The sequence below is a fragment of the Notolabrus celidotus genome, chromosome 22, assembly GCF_009762535.1.
Source record: "Notolabrus celidotus isolate fNotCel1 chromosome 22, fNotCel1.pri, whole genome shotgun sequence".
Lineage (NCBI taxonomy): Eukaryota > Metazoa > Chordata > Actinopteri > Labriformes > Labridae > Notolabrus > Notolabrus celidotus.
Window position 1 is genome coordinate 20,829,176 of NC_048293.1, and position 20,182 is coordinate 20,849,357.

At 41.9% G+C, this 20,182-nt stretch overlaps 1 protein-coding gene across 1 annotated transcript; it reads right to left on the reverse strand.

Moving 5' to 3' along the window:
- Positions 1-12,334: 12,334 nt before the first annotated feature.
- Positions 12,335-20,030, reverse strand: supt7l (SPT7 like, STAGA complex subunit gamma). Its single transcript, XM_034675689.1, has 5 exons — positions 19,944-20,030; positions 17,521-18,011; positions 17,075-17,399; positions 16,309-16,546; positions 12,335-12,887 (listed from the first exon to the last, which is right to left on the reverse strand). The coding sequence occupies exons 2-5, from the start codon at positions 17,967-17,969 to the stop codon at positions 12,592-12,594; spliced, it is 1,308 nt and encodes a 435-aa protein (XP_034531580.1). The 5' UTR covers positions 17,970-18,011; positions 19,944-20,030; the 3' UTR covers positions 12,335-12,591.
- Between the last annotated feature and the right edge of the window lie 152 nt (positions 20,031-20,182).

Consider the following 20,182-nt stretch of genomic DNA (forward strand, 5'->3'; position numbering starts at 1 on the left):
GCTTCAGGAAGAACTCCCCTCGCGCTGACAGGAACAGGAACACTGTGTAACCATGGTTCCATGTTACACGACTAATTATCAATCTACTTACATAAACAACCATCAGGGACTCATAGAAACTTCACAATATAACAAAGAGTCCTCATCGTCTTGGCTGACATTTATTTTTTGTAAATATCTTATTACATTTTCAAGCTGATGCTCATTCATTCTCAGTCCCTGTGGATATTATGTAAATGTTGACATTTTACACATGTATGATCCTATTATTTTTATCTGGTTTCAAGCAGAGTGTGTCTGATGTGGAACTTTTCATGCACGGAGCGTCTTCCATGACGAGCAATAAACACACCTGAGTAAGGAAGCATCGTGCAGACTCTCTGTTGGAGGTTTGAACAGCCCACTCATTCCACACCTTGCACTCTGTGGCAGACCTTTGACATGAGTGGGACCTGTTTTGCTCGGTCTCTATTGATGAACCCATGAGTCCTAACTGCTCCTGAATATGGCGCCTGTTGGTGTGCTAAGGCTACCTCAGAGCCATGTTGAAATGACTCAAAATGTTTGTTGTAACTGATTACATAAGAGTTTTTAAGTAATGGAAATAAAATTTTGGTGTCTGAGTACATGTCATGGTTTGGTTAGTGTAGTTTTGTCCTTGTGTTTCATGCCTTGGTTCCTCCCCGTGTTTAATCTGTATCAGTAATCATTTGTCTCTCTTGAGTGTTTAGTGATCCATGTCTCTTGTTGTGTTTCTTAGTCTAGTCTCGTGTTTCCTGTTTTATTTTGTAGTTCTGAATCCTACTGTCTCCAGTTTAGTTTTACGTCATGTCCTTGTGTGTGTGATTGATTACACTCATTAGTCTCACCTGTGTCCTGTGTTCACCCCTGTGTTGATGACTCTGTGGCTGTTTCCGAAATCGCCTACTATACTAGCAGTACGTACTGATATGTCCAAAATTCAGTATGTAGTAAGTAGTATGTGAACAATAGCAAAATCTGCAGTATGCCAAAACTTCCCGGATGTCTACTGATTTGGGAAAATTTCTCAGTGTGCATCGGACCAGTCTGCCTCGCGTACTGTTTCCCATAATGCACAGCGCTCGTTCTGCTTTTTCTTTTTCCTCATTTTTTGACGGGAGGAAATCCGTTTTTGGGTGCTGTGAAAGTTATCAAATTACATATTGATACAAACCACTTCCTTACTTTTTAAATCATAAATGGATGCTAAATAAGCATTTTATTTATCGGCTTCGCCGTTGTTTACTTCCGCTTTCCGAAACCGGAAATCCAGCGAAGTCTGGCTCAGCATGCTGCATGACAGATCAAACAGAACAGTCATACTACATACTAAATTCAAAGGCAGTATGTAGTAGGCAATACCTACTGCCTACTACATTAGTAAGTAGTATGTAGCAGGCCGTTTCGGAAACAGCCTACGTATTTAGTTCCTCTGGTTCCCCTGTCCCTTGTTGCATCATTGTTGGTCTTCCCTGTACCGGTACTGCAGTTTGGCATTGGCTGTTTCCGAAATGGCCTGCTACATACTACTTACTAATGTAGTAGGCAGTAGGTATTGCCAACTACATACTGCGTTTGAATTTAGTATGTAGTATGACTGTTCTGTCGATCTGTCATGCAGCATGCTGAGCCAGACTTCGCTGGATTTACGGTTTCGGAAGGCGGAAGTAAACAACGGCGAAGCCAATAAATAAAATGCTTATTTAGCATCACTTATGATTTAAAAAGTTAGGAAGTGGTTTATATGTAATTTGATAACTTTCACAGCACCCAAAAACGGATTTCCTCCCGTCAAAAAATGAGGAAAAAGAAAAAGCAGAACGAGCGCTGTGCATTATGGGAAACAATACGCGAGGCAGACTGGTCCGATGCACACTGAGATATTTTCCCGTATCAGTAGACATCCGGGGAGTTTTGGCATACTGCAGATTTTGCTCTTGTTCACATACTACTTACTACATACTGAATTTTGGACATATCAGTACGTACTGCTAGTATAGTAGGCGATTTCGGAAACAGCCATTGTCTTCCCTCCTTACTTGCCACTTCCTGAAGCACAGCCATTGTGGTTTTTCAAGTGTGTGAAGACTTACGTGGTGACGTTGATGTCATACGCAGCGTCCCTCTGTACACTCAAAAGTTGTTATTTGGACATGGATATTAACTCAATTGAATGGATCCACATATAATTAAAACAACATTAATCGTTCGGATAACTCAATAATTAATTGTTGGTTCAAATAAATAGCTAGTTTTGAGTGCTGTACCCTTAACACAAAAACTGAAACTTAAACTGAACTTAAACTTAAACTACCAGCTCACATTAGGGAGCCCGAGAACTACGGTACCTTTAAAGAAACACTTAAACATTGGTTTAAAACAAACCAGTCATGTACACATGAATAATCTGTTTCCTCATTTGATGCCCATTCTCGGCAGGACTTAAAAAAAATGTTTGTAAGTCATTTGTGTAGTGTCCTGTTAACTGTCTTATAACATCCTGTAATTATAAATCTTGTTGTTTTATGTAAGTACCTGACTTAGGGCTACGCATGAAATGTAGCTATTGTGCTAATTCCGGCATATTTACATTGAGGCATACTGTTGAAATGTTGATTGATGTGCATTGTCCTAATCAAATAAACTCAAATTAATGGCTATGAGTTAGAAGTACTGTTCAGGTTTACAGTGTTAGCTCAGGGATGAATCGATGCTCAAGCTAGCTATTAATTCAGAGAGTTGTATCCATCTTCTTACTCTTTGCAAGCAGGCAAAGAAGCACAGACATCCCAAAATGTGAAACATCAGGAAACAATGTTTTCGTAAACAAAGTTAGTCTTAAACTGACAGCAAACAATGAAACAGCTGAGCTGTGATTCAGTCGGTGAAAGGAGTAAAGGACAGAACGGTTAACTACACACACCGAGGACCGTTTGTTGAAGTTTATTACTGTCAGAAAAGAGTCCACCAAACTCAGCGAGATCAGAGGAAAAGCTTAAGTTCAGGATAGGAGAACAAAGAGGGCCCTGCATGAAATAATGATGTGAAGAAAAGAACTCAGCTCCAACCGAACAACAAAAAGTACAACAAAGGCTCGTGGAGTATATCCTTCATTACACCTGACAAAGTGAAGTGAAACAGCACTGAGCTCTTAGCACTGAGCTCTCAGTGTGAGCTCGCTTGATTCCCTCATTTTGAGTGTGACAATAATTAGCTATGAAAGAAAATCGCTCCGAAAGTAGTGGAGAGGAAAATAACACATGTTCCAAAGACTCTGTGAAGTTGGACCGGAATATCAGGCTTTGAAAATGAAAGTAATTTGATGAGTTGGAGTGGGAGACGAATAGTAAGTAGAAGGAGTATGAGGAGGAAGAGTTAAGACAGCATGAAATATATTGCATTTTGGAACAAAACTACTGAAGAAAAGTTTCTGGATTTGAACAATGTGCAGCTTTTTCTCACTTTTGATCTGAATAAACCGCACAGTTCACCTCTTTCAGAGCTGTATGGAGGTTTTACAGAGAGGTCAGGTCATCATTACATCCCCTCAAACGAGTGAACAAATCCCTCCCTGCAAAGCAATCCTCTCCACATCTAAATTCAGCCATTCAGGAGGAAACACTAAAATTCCCATCATGACTGAAAGGTGTCGAGTGCATCACGTAAGCGTAGTATCTTCCTGTCAGACGTTGTTGCACACTCTTGCAGTTTTGCACCATCTCCAAAGCATTTTGACAGTTTTGGAGAATGTGCCAACAAACAGCAGACGGGAGATGGGATACTGTCATATCCTCGGTATCAACACTCTGACACTGAGGACTCATCAAAGTGTCACAGCTTCATAACAGCCTTGTGACAAGAGTGTCTGACTTTACACATCCTACGTCCAGGAAGTAGCCGAGAAGCAGAGGGTACGACGACCCAGCCACCTTTTTTTTCTCCTGGACAGTTGTGGATGGAGGATGAAGGACGTGGCCCTTAAGAAACGCCCCACAGCAGCAGTCCTGTATGTCAAACTGACACAAGTACACTGTAACATTTTATTATCAGTAATAAATGCCATTTAACTGCACTCTTTGCTGCAGTGCTAAAGGCTAATGTCATAACTGGGCTTTTCAAAAGGTTCTTTAAAACGAGGAAGCTTCTTCTCCAGAGGAACACAGGACAGTTTGAGGGGAGAGACTGAGGGAGGTGAAAGAGACAGGTGCGCGTGGATGTTGGGATTTGGCCCACACAGCAACACGTCAGCAGCAGCAGCAGCAGCTCATGGAGGCAATTAACTTTGAAACCATTAGCGTCAAATTGATGTAATTTGTGTCAAATTGTTCTCCTTCTCAGAGTCATAACACAGTCAAATATCAACCGACAGACATGATTCACCTTTTTTTAAATCAACAAGCGATCAAATATACAATACTGATAACATAACTTTGATATCATTGGAAAAAGACTGAACTTATGAACCCAGAACATGTTAATTGCATATATACTTGTGTTTTTGTGGCAAGATTTTTGGTGTTAGAAACCTTTTTGGATCTGTCACAGTCCGCCCGCCTTTCAATCAAGTCAGCTGTGCCTCTAAATATTCAAATCTCGTACTTTTAATATCTTCTAAACTCCTGAGTTATAAATAAATTCACGCCCGTACAGTGTGTGCCTCTGCAGAATTTAGCTATTCAGACCAAATCCGTTATTTGTACCAGACATAAACATGTTTAATTTTGCTATAAAGATTGTTGGTTGTGCATGTATGGAGGAGAAACTTACCATACTTGTTTGTTGAGGTACAACTTCCAGGTCCAGAGTTACTGCTAATGCTACGACATGTAAAATGCCATTGAATTAAACACATATGAAGCATACAGAGCTATTTAAAATAGACTTAACTGGACTCAGAGAGGTAGTGCCCTGGCACAAATATCATTTTGAGACCAAGCGGCAGTAAGCACCGATAAGAAACGATCTCCAATTTTGGCCAATTTCTGCAACAAAATTGTTAAAAGGTTGTTTTTTTCCAAGCTTTTTATGGGTCAAATTTTCCGAAATAGATGCAACAGGGATCAAGTTGCAGCCTGCTCCATGCAACAGTTACAAAACCTGAGCATAACACAAACACAGGACCTCATGAGCATGCACCAATGGAGAGATGTCAGGGTGAGTGGGCTGCACACAGACAGGCATCCTGAGCTGTTTGGGGGATCGGTACCTTGCTCAAGGTCAACTCTGCAGTGCCCAGAAAGTGAGCTGCACGTCTCCAACTACCATACTTTGGTCCACACCAGGTTTTGAATTGGAGACCCTCTGTTTCCTTGGCAAATGCCACCCACAAGCACTCAGAGCAGCCTTTCACTCCTGATGCACACACAAAGAAAATCTGTGACACATATAGATGAGAGGAGGCCGGTTTAAAGGATGCAAACACTCAGAGCTTGTAATATAGGGTAGGTTTTGCCGGGAGGGTTTAAGGGCTTCTTTGTGATATCAATACCATCATCTAAAGTGCTTTCAGCATCTGATGTAAATACATTAGCAGCAGCAGCCATATCAATTGTGGTGGAATGGAATGAGAAAATGGTGGTGCTATTTTCATGCATTTGCGGCAGCTAAATGCAGGCACAATCCCCAGATAGGTTACCCCGCAGATGTGAGAACACACAGAACTCAATAAGTGGTCGCTGCGACTGACAAGCAATCAAGAAGAGAAAGGCTGACGTTGGGAGCAGCTTTCACTCAAATAAAACACATGATGAGATGAAGAAATGACATCACATTGGGAAGGATGCGAGTAGGTGACATGCCTGCAGATCATTTCTTATCCTGATGCAGAAAATATCCAAATGATGCAGATTGGTTTGGTTTCTTTGTTACAACCCAATCCTGACATTCAGGAAAATATGAATGCACAAGCAGCAGCGAGCTAATTACTGCCATGTGTTGAGGAAATGTATTCATTTGGTCACATTTGGACTCCACTCCTCTGCTGCATTCTGATGCCATGAAATTATTGCCCGCTCTAAATTCTCAGGAGTTCCCAGGTCTCTGTGGTGACAGGGAGAATGCTAAATCTTGGATTTAAAGAAGAGGCCAGAGTCCGGCTCCAACTTGTGTGTGGCACAAGACTGCCCTCCGATGGAAGAGTGGTGAGCTGCAGCTACATCACTGATGCCTGCAGTGAAGTTTGGAGTGAGGTAGAGTGCAGCTCTGACTTTATTTGATATTATTCTATAAAGTGAAGGCTACCCTCCAGTAATTCACCACTACATCAACTGTCTGTTTCAGCCTCTGGCTCAGCAAATCAAATGGTTATAGGGAAATATGGTTTAGATTCTGGGTAATGATCATCACTCTGCTGAAAGCCTGTCTGGAAGGTTTAACTTGGGGCTAAGACAGCATGGGTAGACTGTTTTTTCTTCCACTTTTAGCTTCCACAGCAGCAGGTATCTACCTTAAAGGGAATGTCTGCCAGATTGCAGCACAGTTAACACCCTGCATTCAGTGTTAGCAGCGGCTACAAACACAGAAGCTGTTTGTATGTCCGTCTGGTGGTTTATACTGACATTTTATTTATACATTTTCTAATCTCTGTGTCACAGCTGTGTGTTTTCAGTGTTTCGTTTGACCTTCTCTCCCCTTCAGTTGTCTCTTTACCTCGTCCCTGTTAAATCTGTTGAGTTGCCCCACTCCACTCCACCCTAAAGACTGAACACTGAACCTTCATGGAGTTCAATAACATGGAAAAAGAGGATGGAAACAGGATGTGCCATCAAAAATAAATCTAAAACATGTATCTGTGCATCTTACAATACAGTGTTTGTATTTTTAATCAAGCTTACAAAGTCAAAAGGTTCAATCCTTTGTGGATATTCAACATTAAAGCATAAAGACTCAGCAGACGTGGCATACCACATCGAAAGTATTCAAATCCTTTCTTCTTCTGTATTGAATATATCAACATTCGTTACATTTAGGCTGGTGGGGGGCTAGACCAAGCAGAAACCTTTAGAGTTGAAAATGAAGCCAGTGCTGGGAGTAGCATATGTCTGCAGATTCAGGACTGCATTTCTGAGAATGCAATTCTTAGACCATTGTTTGCAACAGCTCCACCTAGTGCAGCAAATCCCCAAGGATGGCATTTTGAGTGTCCCTCAAAACTGTAGTCTTGAAACTGCAGCATCTGCCACACTGTGCAGGGGTGCCGTTTTTACAAGTCATTTGTTTTGAAGATATTAAAACTACAAGTTTTGCATAATTAGTCATACCTTGGGACGCAGCTGATTTGATTGACAGGTGGACAAGTTCGCTGATAACAAGGAGGCCAAAAGCCTGCCTCTTTGCCTCTTGCTTGGTCCATCAAAACCAATGGACTACGTCACTGAGCATCCATGATTTATATACTGTAGTCTATGGGCTGGACTATCATGTACTCTACATCACCAAATGAACTCTGGGTAAGTTCAAGAGTTAAGTAAACAGAATTGGGGACTCACAGAAAGTTTGTGAGACTGCAGAGTGTTGTTGATCAGGAGCACCTGGTTTCAGCGCACTGCAGTCATGACACCAGTGGACAGAGGATTTAGTAGCGGGTCTGCTGTGTTTAGTGGCTGTAAGCATACAGGGATTATGTGCTCTTGTGTTTTGTTATTTAGTCCCGAGTTAATCTTTTGTTTAATGGTTCGGTTCCTCGTCTGACCCCATTGATTTCACAGTTTTAAGGAGCTTTATGTGTTTGTGTTTGTGTTGGGTCAGTTTGTGGTTAGTTGTTCTCCTCATAGGACCACCTTAGGGTGAGGTGTAACACTTGGTGACATATTTCATTGTCTGACACCATTTAAGCTAACTACCTCAGATGTTTATAGAGGAAATCAGTCCCTTTTGGAACCACAAAATGCTCATAATGCTAATGTTTGTAACCTCAGGTTTAAACCCAAATTATTGTGTTGATGGTGTTTGAATGTGATTGTATGTGTTGTATAGATCAGAATGTAGAAGCTCCAGCCGCGACATAATACAATATAAAGTATCATGTGCTTGACTCAAGTACTTTTTTCATTAAGGGCAGTACTTGAGTGAATGTACTCTTCACTGCATGGGTTGCACTTCCTAATGTGGAAACACTGACCCTCACTCAGCTGCATTTATCATCAGGCTGTTTTGTAGTCAACTAACTCTTTTTTTCAGAACTCTGAAAGGATTAATTTGTAACTTCTAATCCTATTTTGGGACTTTTTCCCAACAGAAAACTCATCAGAGGATGGATGAATTCCAAGAAATTCTAGCCTGCATCAGTTCGTGCTGCATCGTACATTTTTAGTCAGATCACCCAGGAGAAAATCTCCATCGACGGATTCAGACAGATGCCATGCAATCAATTCTCTCATCTCTGGGGTGCTGTGAAACGACTGTAACAGTGGCATGTAAAGCGTGGGGCCTCTTGTACCTGTCACTTCCCATATGTCTGGCAATTCATCTTTCTGTTGATACGATCATCGGCTCCAAATTCATTATTTGTCTTCAGTGCAGACGTACAGCGTCTCTTCTGTGATAACAATAAATAGAACTCTGAGGACTCTTATGATGACTTCAGGCTGAGTGTCTCATTTCCACTTAACACAGGATCTGCTTAAAAACTGACAAACCAGCATCCTGGAGGACTATCCTGACTCATTGTGCAAAAATTAAACATATTCCTCATTCTTCTCACAAACTCAGAACTGGGCTGGAGAGATTAATTTTCATGCTAAATTAATGACTTTTCACGTAGGAAGGTAATTAATCATTTGTTGAGTCCTTTCTGTGGCTCTGAGCTCTCTGGCCCCTCTCGGAGACCCCTGCACAAAAAAACATCTTGACATTTTTGTAATTACACCTTTTTCTCCCCGGCACACGGCAGCTCAGCAGCTGTTGACAAACTGAGGGGTCACATTGGCTCAGCGAGGATATAATAGGCCTTTTAAATATGGCAACAATGTCGCACATTTTCAGGAAGTCACTCTGGGTGAAAATGTGATTAAACATTCCATTTAGTACCACCACTCACACTCCACCATTAAAACAATGATCTTCTTTTTACACGCGTTCATGGAGTTTCACAGTTTTTATTTGAATCACAAATGTGTGGAAGTGATTCAAGCAGTGTTACTTGTCTGGCATAAATAGCAACAAGCCCAGCGCAGGGAGGGTGGAGGGTGGATGACTAGGGATGTCTTGATCCCAATCTCAACTATCAGATCACAGCCAACCTCAGCTCTTTTTTAGAGAACAGGAAGCAGATCATCTCACCCTGATCATTTACATCAGCTGTCACTGCAGAAAGCAAACACACAAGTAACTCAGTTTAACCGAGCATTCGTCAAACTGTTCTTACTTCATAAGAAATTAAACTGGACATTGATGTGGAACTCCAGCCTCAGCTTCAACTTCATTGTACACAGCCGGACAGATTACAGCAACAATAACCGCTTTACGGCAGCAGATTCAGCCTGCCCTCCATCCAGGACTTGTACCGGTACAGGACCAGGAAGTGGGCCAGTAACATCTCTGCAGACCCCTCACACCCTGGACACTCACTTTTCAAACTCCTCCCCTCCGGTCGGTGTTACAGAGCTCTGTACGCAAAAACATCCAGACACAGGAACAGTTTCTTCCCCCAGGCCATCACACTGATGAATACTTAACACTGTCATAAACCAGCTACCTCATGAACAGAGCCACCTTCATCCTTGCACTGTTGCACGTTATGTTTGTCTATTGTTTCCTTATTGCACTCGTGCCTTTTGTACTTATATATATATTTTTTATATGTATTGATTTTTAGTGTCTGTCTATTTATGTTTGTACAGGGAGTACGCAAAAAATACCGGAGTCAAATTCTTTGTATTCTTGAGATACATTGTGAATAAAGTTCTTTCTGATTCTGATTTCTGATTCATTCCAGTGTTCAAGTTAAAACTGGTACACCTCACTCTCTTTAATGAGATACTGAGCTGGTTATCAGCCAACAAGCTATCAAACAAAGCCAAGCCTCTTGCATTTTTGCAAAGGTGGCATAATGTCACAAAAATTAAGTTATTATAATGTAATTTCAGGAAACATTTTTTAATCACCTGCATCTAATCTTCTTCACCTGTGTGCCTGTGCGTACATATACAATCCTATGTAGCCCGTCCTTCTAAGATCTCAAAATCATCCTCCCCAAATCCAAACCCACCACTCTCCTCCTTCTTCTCCTCCTTTCCTCCTCACACAGGAACCAGAAGTACGTTGAGACATGTCCCCACCACGAGTCTCGACACCCCAGTCCCTGACACTTAATGCTACCTGTACTCCTACTCTTCTCTCTCTACCTCAATCCAATCAAACCCTCCTCACCTTGACCCTTTGGCATATTTCAACTTAAGTTATTTTATACCTTACAATGACATGGCCTTGTTATGAAAAACAATGTGTCAGACTGCTGGAGAGCATGCCAAGATGAATGAAAGGTGTAATTATGAATCAGGTTATTCCTCCAAATATTGATTTCTAATTTCTTCCCAAGTCAAAACATAAACGTTCTCCCATTGGCTCATGCTGCTCCCCTCTTTTGTGTTTCACGCTTGTTTATGCCCTAGATAATAGAGCGTACTATTTTAACCCATACAATTTTATTTTACTTTATTTATTTTATGTTTTTATTTCAATTTATTTATTGTACTTCATACTATTTATTTTATTATTATATTACTTTTTTTAATTCTATTTTAATGTTTTGATATTAAGTTGTATTCCCTCTAAATGTTACCATGGGTGGGGGTGGTGGAGGATTTCTATTAATCAGTATATGTCATCAAAGTGAATTATTACTGTTGTATAGAAAAATTCATAAATAAACTGTTTGAAAAAACAAAACTTTAACGTTCTGTTATTTAGTATTAATTATGAACTTTCCTTTTTCTTTTCATTATTTTCCTTATTTAAATTCACTACATTCCATTGGTCTTAATCGCTTTTCATTTTCAGCAATTAAAAGACTTTAATAAGAACATTTTATTTGCAGAAAGTAGGGAGAATTTTTTGTTTGTTTACAATAAAAAAATTGTTAATTCACTCCAACACAAACCTCTCATAACAAAAAAGCTTCATATTTATTTTCCTCTGAGCTGTATTCATGAGAAGCTTCAAAAAAACCTGCAAGAAATTAATGAAAACTAGATCTGTTTCATGTTTTGGTTTGCGATCCATTTGAGAAGGCAGTATCCAGGCCCCCTCACCTTTAAGGTCCCTGAGCTGCAGCACTTCCAGAGACTTACAAAAAAGACCAAACATGGGGTTAGATCAGTAAATACTTCTTTGTTTTTATTTAAAAAATCACCATCTTTATTTCAAGTATTTAAGCCTGAGCACTTTTCTTCTCCTTAAAAGGTACAGTACCTGCTTAGAGGATTTTATTCTGAGCAGACTCCTCTGAGATCCAGGTGATATAGCTCACAGTTATGAGCATCAGCGAGGGAGGTCTTCTCAACCAATAGTCTGGAATACTGATTTTGTTTTCCTGCTGCTGCAACTCCAAACCAGATCCCTGCCTCGCCGCTCAGACTCATTATTTATGGTGCAGGGGCGTTTAAACATTAATCAGCTATGAATGCAGTTAATTCAGTATCGATTCATATGACCTCACCGGCACATCCCATAGGCATAGACAATTACCGGCCTAATTGTTAGGCTCACACAAAAGCATATCACATGTATTGAAACATACCTGCTCAATCAGCATGCAAAATTATGCACGCCATAATTAATTTGCCATTAAGGCTGGATTGATGTCGCCTTCATGATGCAGACAACCACACCATAATTGCCTCTGGTGTTATATTCACAGCTTTGCCTCATTACTGAAACAGATGCTAATTTAGCCGAGCGGCTTCAGGTTGACAGGTGTGTGTGTTTGTGTTTGTGTGTGTGTGTGTGTGTGTGTGTGTGTGTGTGTGAGTGTGTGTGTGTGTGTTCCTCTCTGTGTGATGAGCCACGTGTACGGTTCTCTGCAGAAAGGATGCGAGGAGATAAAAAATACATCATAATATGCAGCATCATGTGCATGAGGAAGAGGAAATGTTTTCTGTTTGTGCGGAGCGTCTGTTAATCGTAATGAAAGGATCAGGCCGTAATTAGTATGTGAGGAGAAACAGACGCATCAGCTGGGGAAAACAAACCCCTCAGCTGAATTATTACGCTGTCTAACTCAATTATTTGTTTTTGGACATCTTAGTTTTTCCTGTTGGTCAATTAATTTGGAAAATTGTAAACCTCATTCTGTGTCTCAAATGAACGAAACCGCTTGTTCAAAAACTGTTTATTCTTTTGACAATAAACTCATTACTGTATCAATAATGACTTCCTCTATTTTCAGTAGAAACTATAAAAACAAAAACTACAAAATATGCTTTTTATCCCCGTAGGAGTTCAGTTCTTTCATGACATCATTGTCTCAGTCTTTCCTGAACAGCTGCTCCGTATGTTTCCTGACTTATCGCCAGTTTGCAATGCACGAAAACAAATCTGTAACACCTGCTGTCGAGTCCCCACCTCAGATCCTCACATCTTCTTTGCTCGTTTCTTGGGTCTTTGGTTGAAGACCGGCGAGGTCCCCATTAAGGAGTCCGGTGAATGTGAAGCGAAGCTGCCGTCTGATGCTGCACCTCCAGGAGAGGGCGCCATGGCTCCTCCTGACTCACTCATGGTGGACATGGGCCCCCCTTCCTCGAACACGTCTCCACCCAGGTGATGGTGGTGGTGGTGATGATGATGGCCGGCAGTCTGGCCTTCGTCTGCATCCTGTGGCTCCATTTTCACCTGTGGCCACAAGGGGGAGTTGTTGGCTCCACCCCCACCTTATAAGAGAGAAAATTACATTTATCAATGTTTTTATTACAGTTTTTTCGATTGCTTAAACACGATGCTGAAAACAGGGCCCATTTTGTCAAAACACTACACACAATTCACACAATCACACACACACAAGAAGCAGAACACCTCAGATCCTTTGCAAAATGACACACTTATAAAAACTATACGCTAGTTTATAAAAACATATTTTGTTGCCATATGAAACACACACATTTCATATGACTTCATTCTGTTTGAACTAGTTACACACTGCTGCTGCTAAATTAAAACACTTAAAGCAACTCTACTACTCAGTGATAAGAGTACTGTAAGTGAAGTACACAGAGAAAGTGCAAATATACAATAAAATCACCAAACACTAGACAAGACCAATGCTATAGACTGATGAACACATCATTTATTTACTCTATATATCCAAATCAGTCAACATGTCAACATGGAGGATCACAACAAAACATGTCCCAGTTTTCATGCTACTACAGTCATGTGCATAACACTGTGAGCTCAGCAAATATTAGACAAACATGAAATACTGTATCCAGTTAAAGACAGGTGAACTCACCTGCTGCATTTGTATAGTGCTTAAACCTGATTGGTGTGTCTACAATTAAGCAATCATGTGTTTGCACACCTGATGGCTGAGTTTAACCAACTGGCTCATAGGTGTGGTAATGTGCCAGTTAGGCTGTTTTCGAAACGGCCTGCTACATACTATCTACATGCTACGTTTGAATTTAGTATGTAGTATGTCTGTTCTGTTAGATCTGTGTTGCAGTATGCTGAGCAAGAAGTCACTGGATTTCCAGTTTCGGAAAGCAGAAGTAAACAACGGCCAAGCTGATAGAGAAACTGCTTCTTTAGCATCACTAATGATTTAAAAAGTTAAGAAGTGGTTAAGACCTTAATTTCAGCAGCCACATTAAGACAATCACAAAGTCAGCCTACTATCATCTTAAGAATATATCAAGGATTAAAGGACTTATGTCTCAGCAGGAGGCAGAAAAACTTGTCCATGCATTTATCTTTAGCAGACTAGACTACTGTAACGGTGTCTTTACAGGACTCCCTAAAAAGTCCATCAGACGGCTGCAGCTCATACAGAATGCTGCTGCTCGAGTCCTAACAAGGACCAACAAAGTAGACCACATCACTCCAGTTCTTAGATCTCTACACTGGCTTCCTGTCTGTCAGAGAATAGACTTTAAAATCCTGCTGATTTATGAGTTTATATAAGTTTATAAAGCATGAATGGTTTAGGCCCCAAAATACATCGCTGATCTGCTACTACTTTATGAACCATCTGGACCTCTGAGGTCATCAGGTACTGGTCTGCTTTCAGTCCCTAGAGTCAGAACGAAACATGGTGAAGCAGCGTTTAGTCATTATGCACCACATATCTGGAACACTCCCTGAAAGCTGCAGGTCTGCTCCAACTCTCACCTCTTTTAAATCAAAGACTAAGACTTTTTTATTTACCAATTTTGATTTACTAATTTTCCTTTTCTTTTCTGTTTTATTATATTTGTCATTTTAATTATGTTCTTTTGTGCTTGCCTGAATGTCTCCAATGCTTTTAATGTTTTAATGTAAAGCACATTGAGTTGCCCATGTGTATGAAATGCGCTATACAAATAAAACTGCCTTGCCTTGCCTTGCCTTGCCTTGCCTTGCCTTGCCTTGCCTTGCCTTGCCTTGCCTTGCCTTGCCTTGCCTTGCCTTGCCTTGCCTTGCCTTGCCTTGCCTTGCCTTGCCTTATATGGAATTTAATAATTTTCACAGCACCTAAAACTGAGTTACTCCTGTCAAAAAAAGAAGAAAAAAGGAAAAGCAGAACAAGCGCTGTGCATTATGGGAAGTACACGAGGCAGACTGGTCCGATGCATACTGTGAAATTTTCCCGAATCAGCATGACATCCAGGTAGTTTTGGCATACTGCAGATTTTGCTCTTTTTCACATACTACATACTACATACTGACCTTGGCCAAATCAGTACGTACTGCTAGTACAGTAGGCGGGTTCGAAAACAGCCTCAGTGCTTTGAAATTGCAAGGAAGTGCAATCATGATATACTTCAGTGTCTAATGTATACAAGTGTGTTTAGTGTTTTGCAAATCACTGTGTGTGTGTTGTTTTGCAAAAAGTGTGAGGCTGACATTGTGCTTATAGTGGTGCAAATCTGGGCTGATGTTTTGCTCCTTGAGTGTAAGGTTTTGATAATTGTGTAATACTTTTGATTTTAGTGTTTATTCAGGGTAAACAACTGTAAAAGTCAATATATGTCCCAGCCATGACCACAAAACTGATATTTTATGGTTTGTTTTTCCTGAACAGGTAGATTGGAGCCAAGAAAATGTATTATTTATCACTTATAATCCATCTAACACAGGCCTATTACTGATATGTATGTGTCTGATATTTTTTCTATTGAGTCCAATTTGGTGTTTTAGAAATAGCATCATCAGGTTGTTTGTCAGAGAGCTCAGACTTATTGTTCAGAATCCTCTTCACGCTATCTGCAGCCCGCACAGCCGAGCAGACTGTTGTCTTTGCTTGGATTGTTTATTGATCCATAAAAATGTATTTATCATGGCTTGAAGAGGATATTTGCTCACGAAAGCTTCTTTCAGAAAACCTTTGTAAAGTCATATTGATCCGTCGTAATCATCATCTCACAAACCTCTCACTGGTGTGACTCTGTAGAGCTCTCTGATAAAAACATGTTATCTTTTCCTTTTCCCTAAAAAATCATCCACAAAGTCCCCAAACTTTCTGCTCCCCTCATCCCCCGACTCTCTCTCTGTCTCTCTCTCTGTCTCTCTCTCTGTCTCTCTCTCCGTCTCTCTCCCTCTCATGGAATGGAACAACATCAACACAGTAACCTCAAGGAAAGGTCTCATAAGATAAGATAAAACTGTTTTATCTCGAGGGAAGCAGCCGCACTCAGAGTAAAAACAAGTATTAAAAGTCGAGCTTGACCTTCTTTTGTACCGCTTACTTTTTTACTGATGCTATAAAACCACAAGCAGCAACTCTGACTTCTTCATGTTGGTGCAGCACATCACACCCTGAGGGTTCAACCTGAAGAGTCAGTATACTTTAACATAGTGCTGTTGGGCCTTGAGGGAGAATAAGGCTACAAGAGTGATGGAGACAGGCGTGAAGAAGTCTAATATAGCTGAATATGTATTTTAGATTTTCTGGATTTTTACCCAAAGGGCTAAAGAGGAGAAGTTTTCTGCAAGGGCGTTCAGAAATAGAACTGCTCGAGGGTTTGAAAAGTTTCTAAATCAAAGAGGGAGGAGCCAAGGCAATGTGCTGACTTGTTTCTGTGTGTACAGGTAAGAGGAGGGTGGAGGAGGAATAAGGTAAGCAGATCATTGGTTGTACAGGAACATTGCTCTCACCTGAGGTGTGAGGAGAATGGTCACCATCCAGGCCTGAAGCCAGCCTCTCACCGTGAGCCCCGAGGACCCCCATAGGCAGAGCCTGGTCCCCAGAGGCTAGGTCAGCCTCAGGCTCCTCGCTAACAGGGAAGGAGATGTCACTCATGGGCTCCTCTTTGATCCTGGGCGGCTTGGAGTCCTCGAGAGCTTTCTCTGGGTTCACCAGGCGCTCGTATTCCTCGGACAGATCCTTACTGACCTGGGAGGGAGAACATTTAGAGTTTCTATTTGATGGTAAAGCTCAAGGGTTAAGACAGGACTTTAGTGTTCTTAACAGAAAGATTTACTGCCATTGTTGATGTTTCATGAAACTTAGTCCAGGGAGAACATCTCTTATATGACGTGCTGCTGGAAACCAAACTCTCATTGTCTTGTTTTGAGTAACCAAAAGTCCAAAGTATTAAATACACAACTACACAATGACTAACAAATCCTCAGACTGGAGAAGAAGGATATGTTTTTAAAATCATATAATCTAGAAAGGGGAACTCAGTAGATGGACTGAAGGTTTCAGCACTTAACCAATGAGATAAATAGTAAGAGGAAAGTCTGCATCTGGTTTATGCCGTAGCTTGTTTAATTAAAAACATATATCATATAATCTTAAGTGCAAGACCTGCTGCAGGACTCCCTAACAAGGACAGATGAGGACAATATGGCTTGGGTCCTTTGTACAAATTGCAAATGGTAATTTAAAGAGTTATGACTTCCCCCAGCCTGCTCTCACCTGCAGCATGTAGCTGTGATAGTCTTTGATCCGCACTTGCCAGAAGCCCTGCAGGGCCAGCACGCTGCCTATCCCCACCTCATGGAACACTTGCTCCACCACGTCCGGGAAGGCACTAGCTCCCAGCCTAGCCTCCCGGTCCACCGCCACCCGCAGCAGGCGTGTGAGGCGCAGGTAGTGCTCATGGACCAGGTCAGTCATGGTCTCGAGGACACTCTCCTGGGCTGACTCAAAGCCAGCATGGGCCAAAACAGTCGCAACTGACTGATAGAGGAGCTGCCTGCAGGAGGGCCAGCTCAGCTCTGTGACAGGCTCGCCTTTACCCCTGATGGTGGAGAGAAAAAGAGGGGGTGAAAAGAGGTAAATGATGATTGGATGCTAAATTAAGGTAATGTAATATCTCTGGAATGTTCATCATTTTGGGTTAGCTACAGAGCTTCACTTACTTATAGAAGTCACTTTCTGGGTCACTGTGGAGCAGCTGGAAGGGCTGCCGTGGAGCTTTACTGTCCACAGGGAGCAGATCATCTGGCATTACAGGAGGGGTGGGAGGACGAGTGGGCAGGTTGACATCACCATCCTCCGACTTGCTGCCTCCCTCAGACAACCCTGAGCTCTGACTCTGACTCTGACCCTGACCCTGGGCCTGAGCTGCTGCCAGGAGGCCACGAAGCCGGCGGGCGTGCTGACACAGCTGCACCGTGTGGATGGTGAGGCTGCAGGGCTCTGAGGGGATGTCCAGCATTGTAGTTGGCCGCGGACGCTGGGCTGAAGGTTGGTGCAGAGGAGGGTCCTGCATCTCCACGGAGCGGAACTCGCGCTGGAGCAGGTCGAAAGAACTGCGACTCGGAGGAGCACCTGCAGGTCCGGGGATCTCCCCCCAGTAACGCATCATGATGATGGATCGGAGACAGTGTCCAGGTTCACAATAGACTGACTGCAGATGCAACAGATTGAGAGAGAGATGAAGTGGTCAACAATTACTGTCAGGCTACTGCTCCTGTTAGCCCCAATTCTTTTGCTGACAGCTCGAGAATGAACACGGCAGGATTCGTTCAGGTCTCAGAAAACATTTGTCGTGGTCACAGGTAAAGAAGTACAGCGCTGGTTTCAAAATGACAGAGCTCCCGCAGGAAATCAGCAAAATGAGCCCTGAGTCCTCCTGGATATGATAATCTTCTATACAGTATCATCTTCAGAGGCCTACAGTTGGGTGTCAGTATGCAGCCGTCTCCTATTAGCCCTAATTTCTGACACGTATGTATCAAATGATACACATGTCTTCCAGACAAACTATCTATTGCTCATTGTTGTTCATTATGAATATGGTGTGTTTGTGTTGTTTCTCAGCACTCAGCTGTCCTTAATGCAGAGCTGATAACCACAAGTTTCTCCCTCTTTTATCAGCTGACAGTAACACAGTGCTCTCAGCTGACCTACTTACAGTAAACATTGAGGTGACATAATACAATGAGGCCTTTACTGGCCATAATATCTCTATAAAGTATAAAACTACTTCTTTAGCTTTCTGGAGCTGAACCCGCTCAAGACAGTAGAGATGATAGTGGACTTCAGGAGAAGCCCCCCTCCACTCCCCCCCATCACCATCCTGAACAGCACTGTGTCTACTGTGGACTCTTTCAGGTTCCTGGGATCCACAATCTCCCGGGACCTGAGATGGACCTCCCATATAGACACAATCAGGAAAAGGCCCAGCAGAGGATGTACTTCCTGCGTCAGCTCAGGAAGTTCAACCTGCCCCAGGACCTGCTGATCATGTTCTACACCTCCATCATCCAGTCTGTTCTGTGCACCTCCATCACTGTCTGGTTTGGATCTGCAATCAAACTAGACAAACAGACTGCAACAGACTATAAGGACTGCAGAAAAAATCACTGGCGTCGACCTGCCCCCCATCCAGGACTTGTACCGGTCCCGGGCCAGGAAACGGGCAGGTAGCATCACCGCTGACCCCTCACACCCTGGACACAAATTCTTCAAACTCCTCCCCTCCGGCAGGCGCTACAGATCACTGTGCGCCAAAACAACCCGCCATAAGAACAGTTTCTTCCCCCAGGCTGTCACTCTGATGAACACTAAACCATAACAGTGTCATACCTGTTGGATCAATACTCTCAACTGTCTTGTTGAGTCCTTACTGTCTTGTTGAGTCCTTACTGTTGTTGTGTACTTACTGTCTTGTTGAGTCCTTACTGTCTTGTTGTGTCCTTACTGTCTTGTTGAGTCCTTACTGTCTTGTTGAGTCCTTACTGTCTTGTTGAGTCCTTACTGTCTTGTTGTGTCCTTACTGTCTTGTTGAGTCCTTAATGTCTTGTTGAGTCCTTAATGTCTTGTTGAGTCCTTACTGTTGTTGTGTCCTTACTGTCTTGTTGTGTCCTTACTGTCTTGTTGAGTCCTTACTGTCTTGTTGTGTCCTTACTGTCTTGTTGAGTCCTTACTGTCTTGTTGTGTCCTTACTGTCTTGTTGAGTCCTTAATGTCTTGTTGAGTCCTTACTGTCTTGTTGAGTCCTTCATGTCTTGTTGAGTCCTTAATGTCTTGTTGAGTCCTTACTGTCTTGTTGAGTCCTTACTGTCTTGTTAAGCACCATTGTTCCATTCACCACGCCAAATTCCTTGTGTGTGCGAGCTCACTTGGCAATAAAGATTTATTGATTCTTGATTCTTGATAAAGGTAGTTAGGTGCTTAACTCGAGCTTTCTAACGTCAAGATGCTACATTAACACACAAGACTTTACGTAAACAACACTCATGCAGCAAGCTACGCATAAATTAACATAGTATAAATGACTGGCGTTTAAAATTAGGTAGTTATAGTCTATAAAAGTAAGAAAATTGACTAAAACTCACCTCAAATGGAGATAAATGAAGTCTGTTCGCAATTTGAACGAATAAATTGGAACCGGAAGTTTCGCCGGAAGTACATTTTCTGGTCCGCGCACTAAAAAGCTCGTGTTGATAGCTGTGTTAGATATTTGGTTCCGCTTTAAAACAGCTATTTTTGACTGGGATATACTAATACATAATATTAATTCGTTAGTTGTTTTGGTGTTTTAAGATATGTTTGAGAAGGCTTTGGAAACATTATA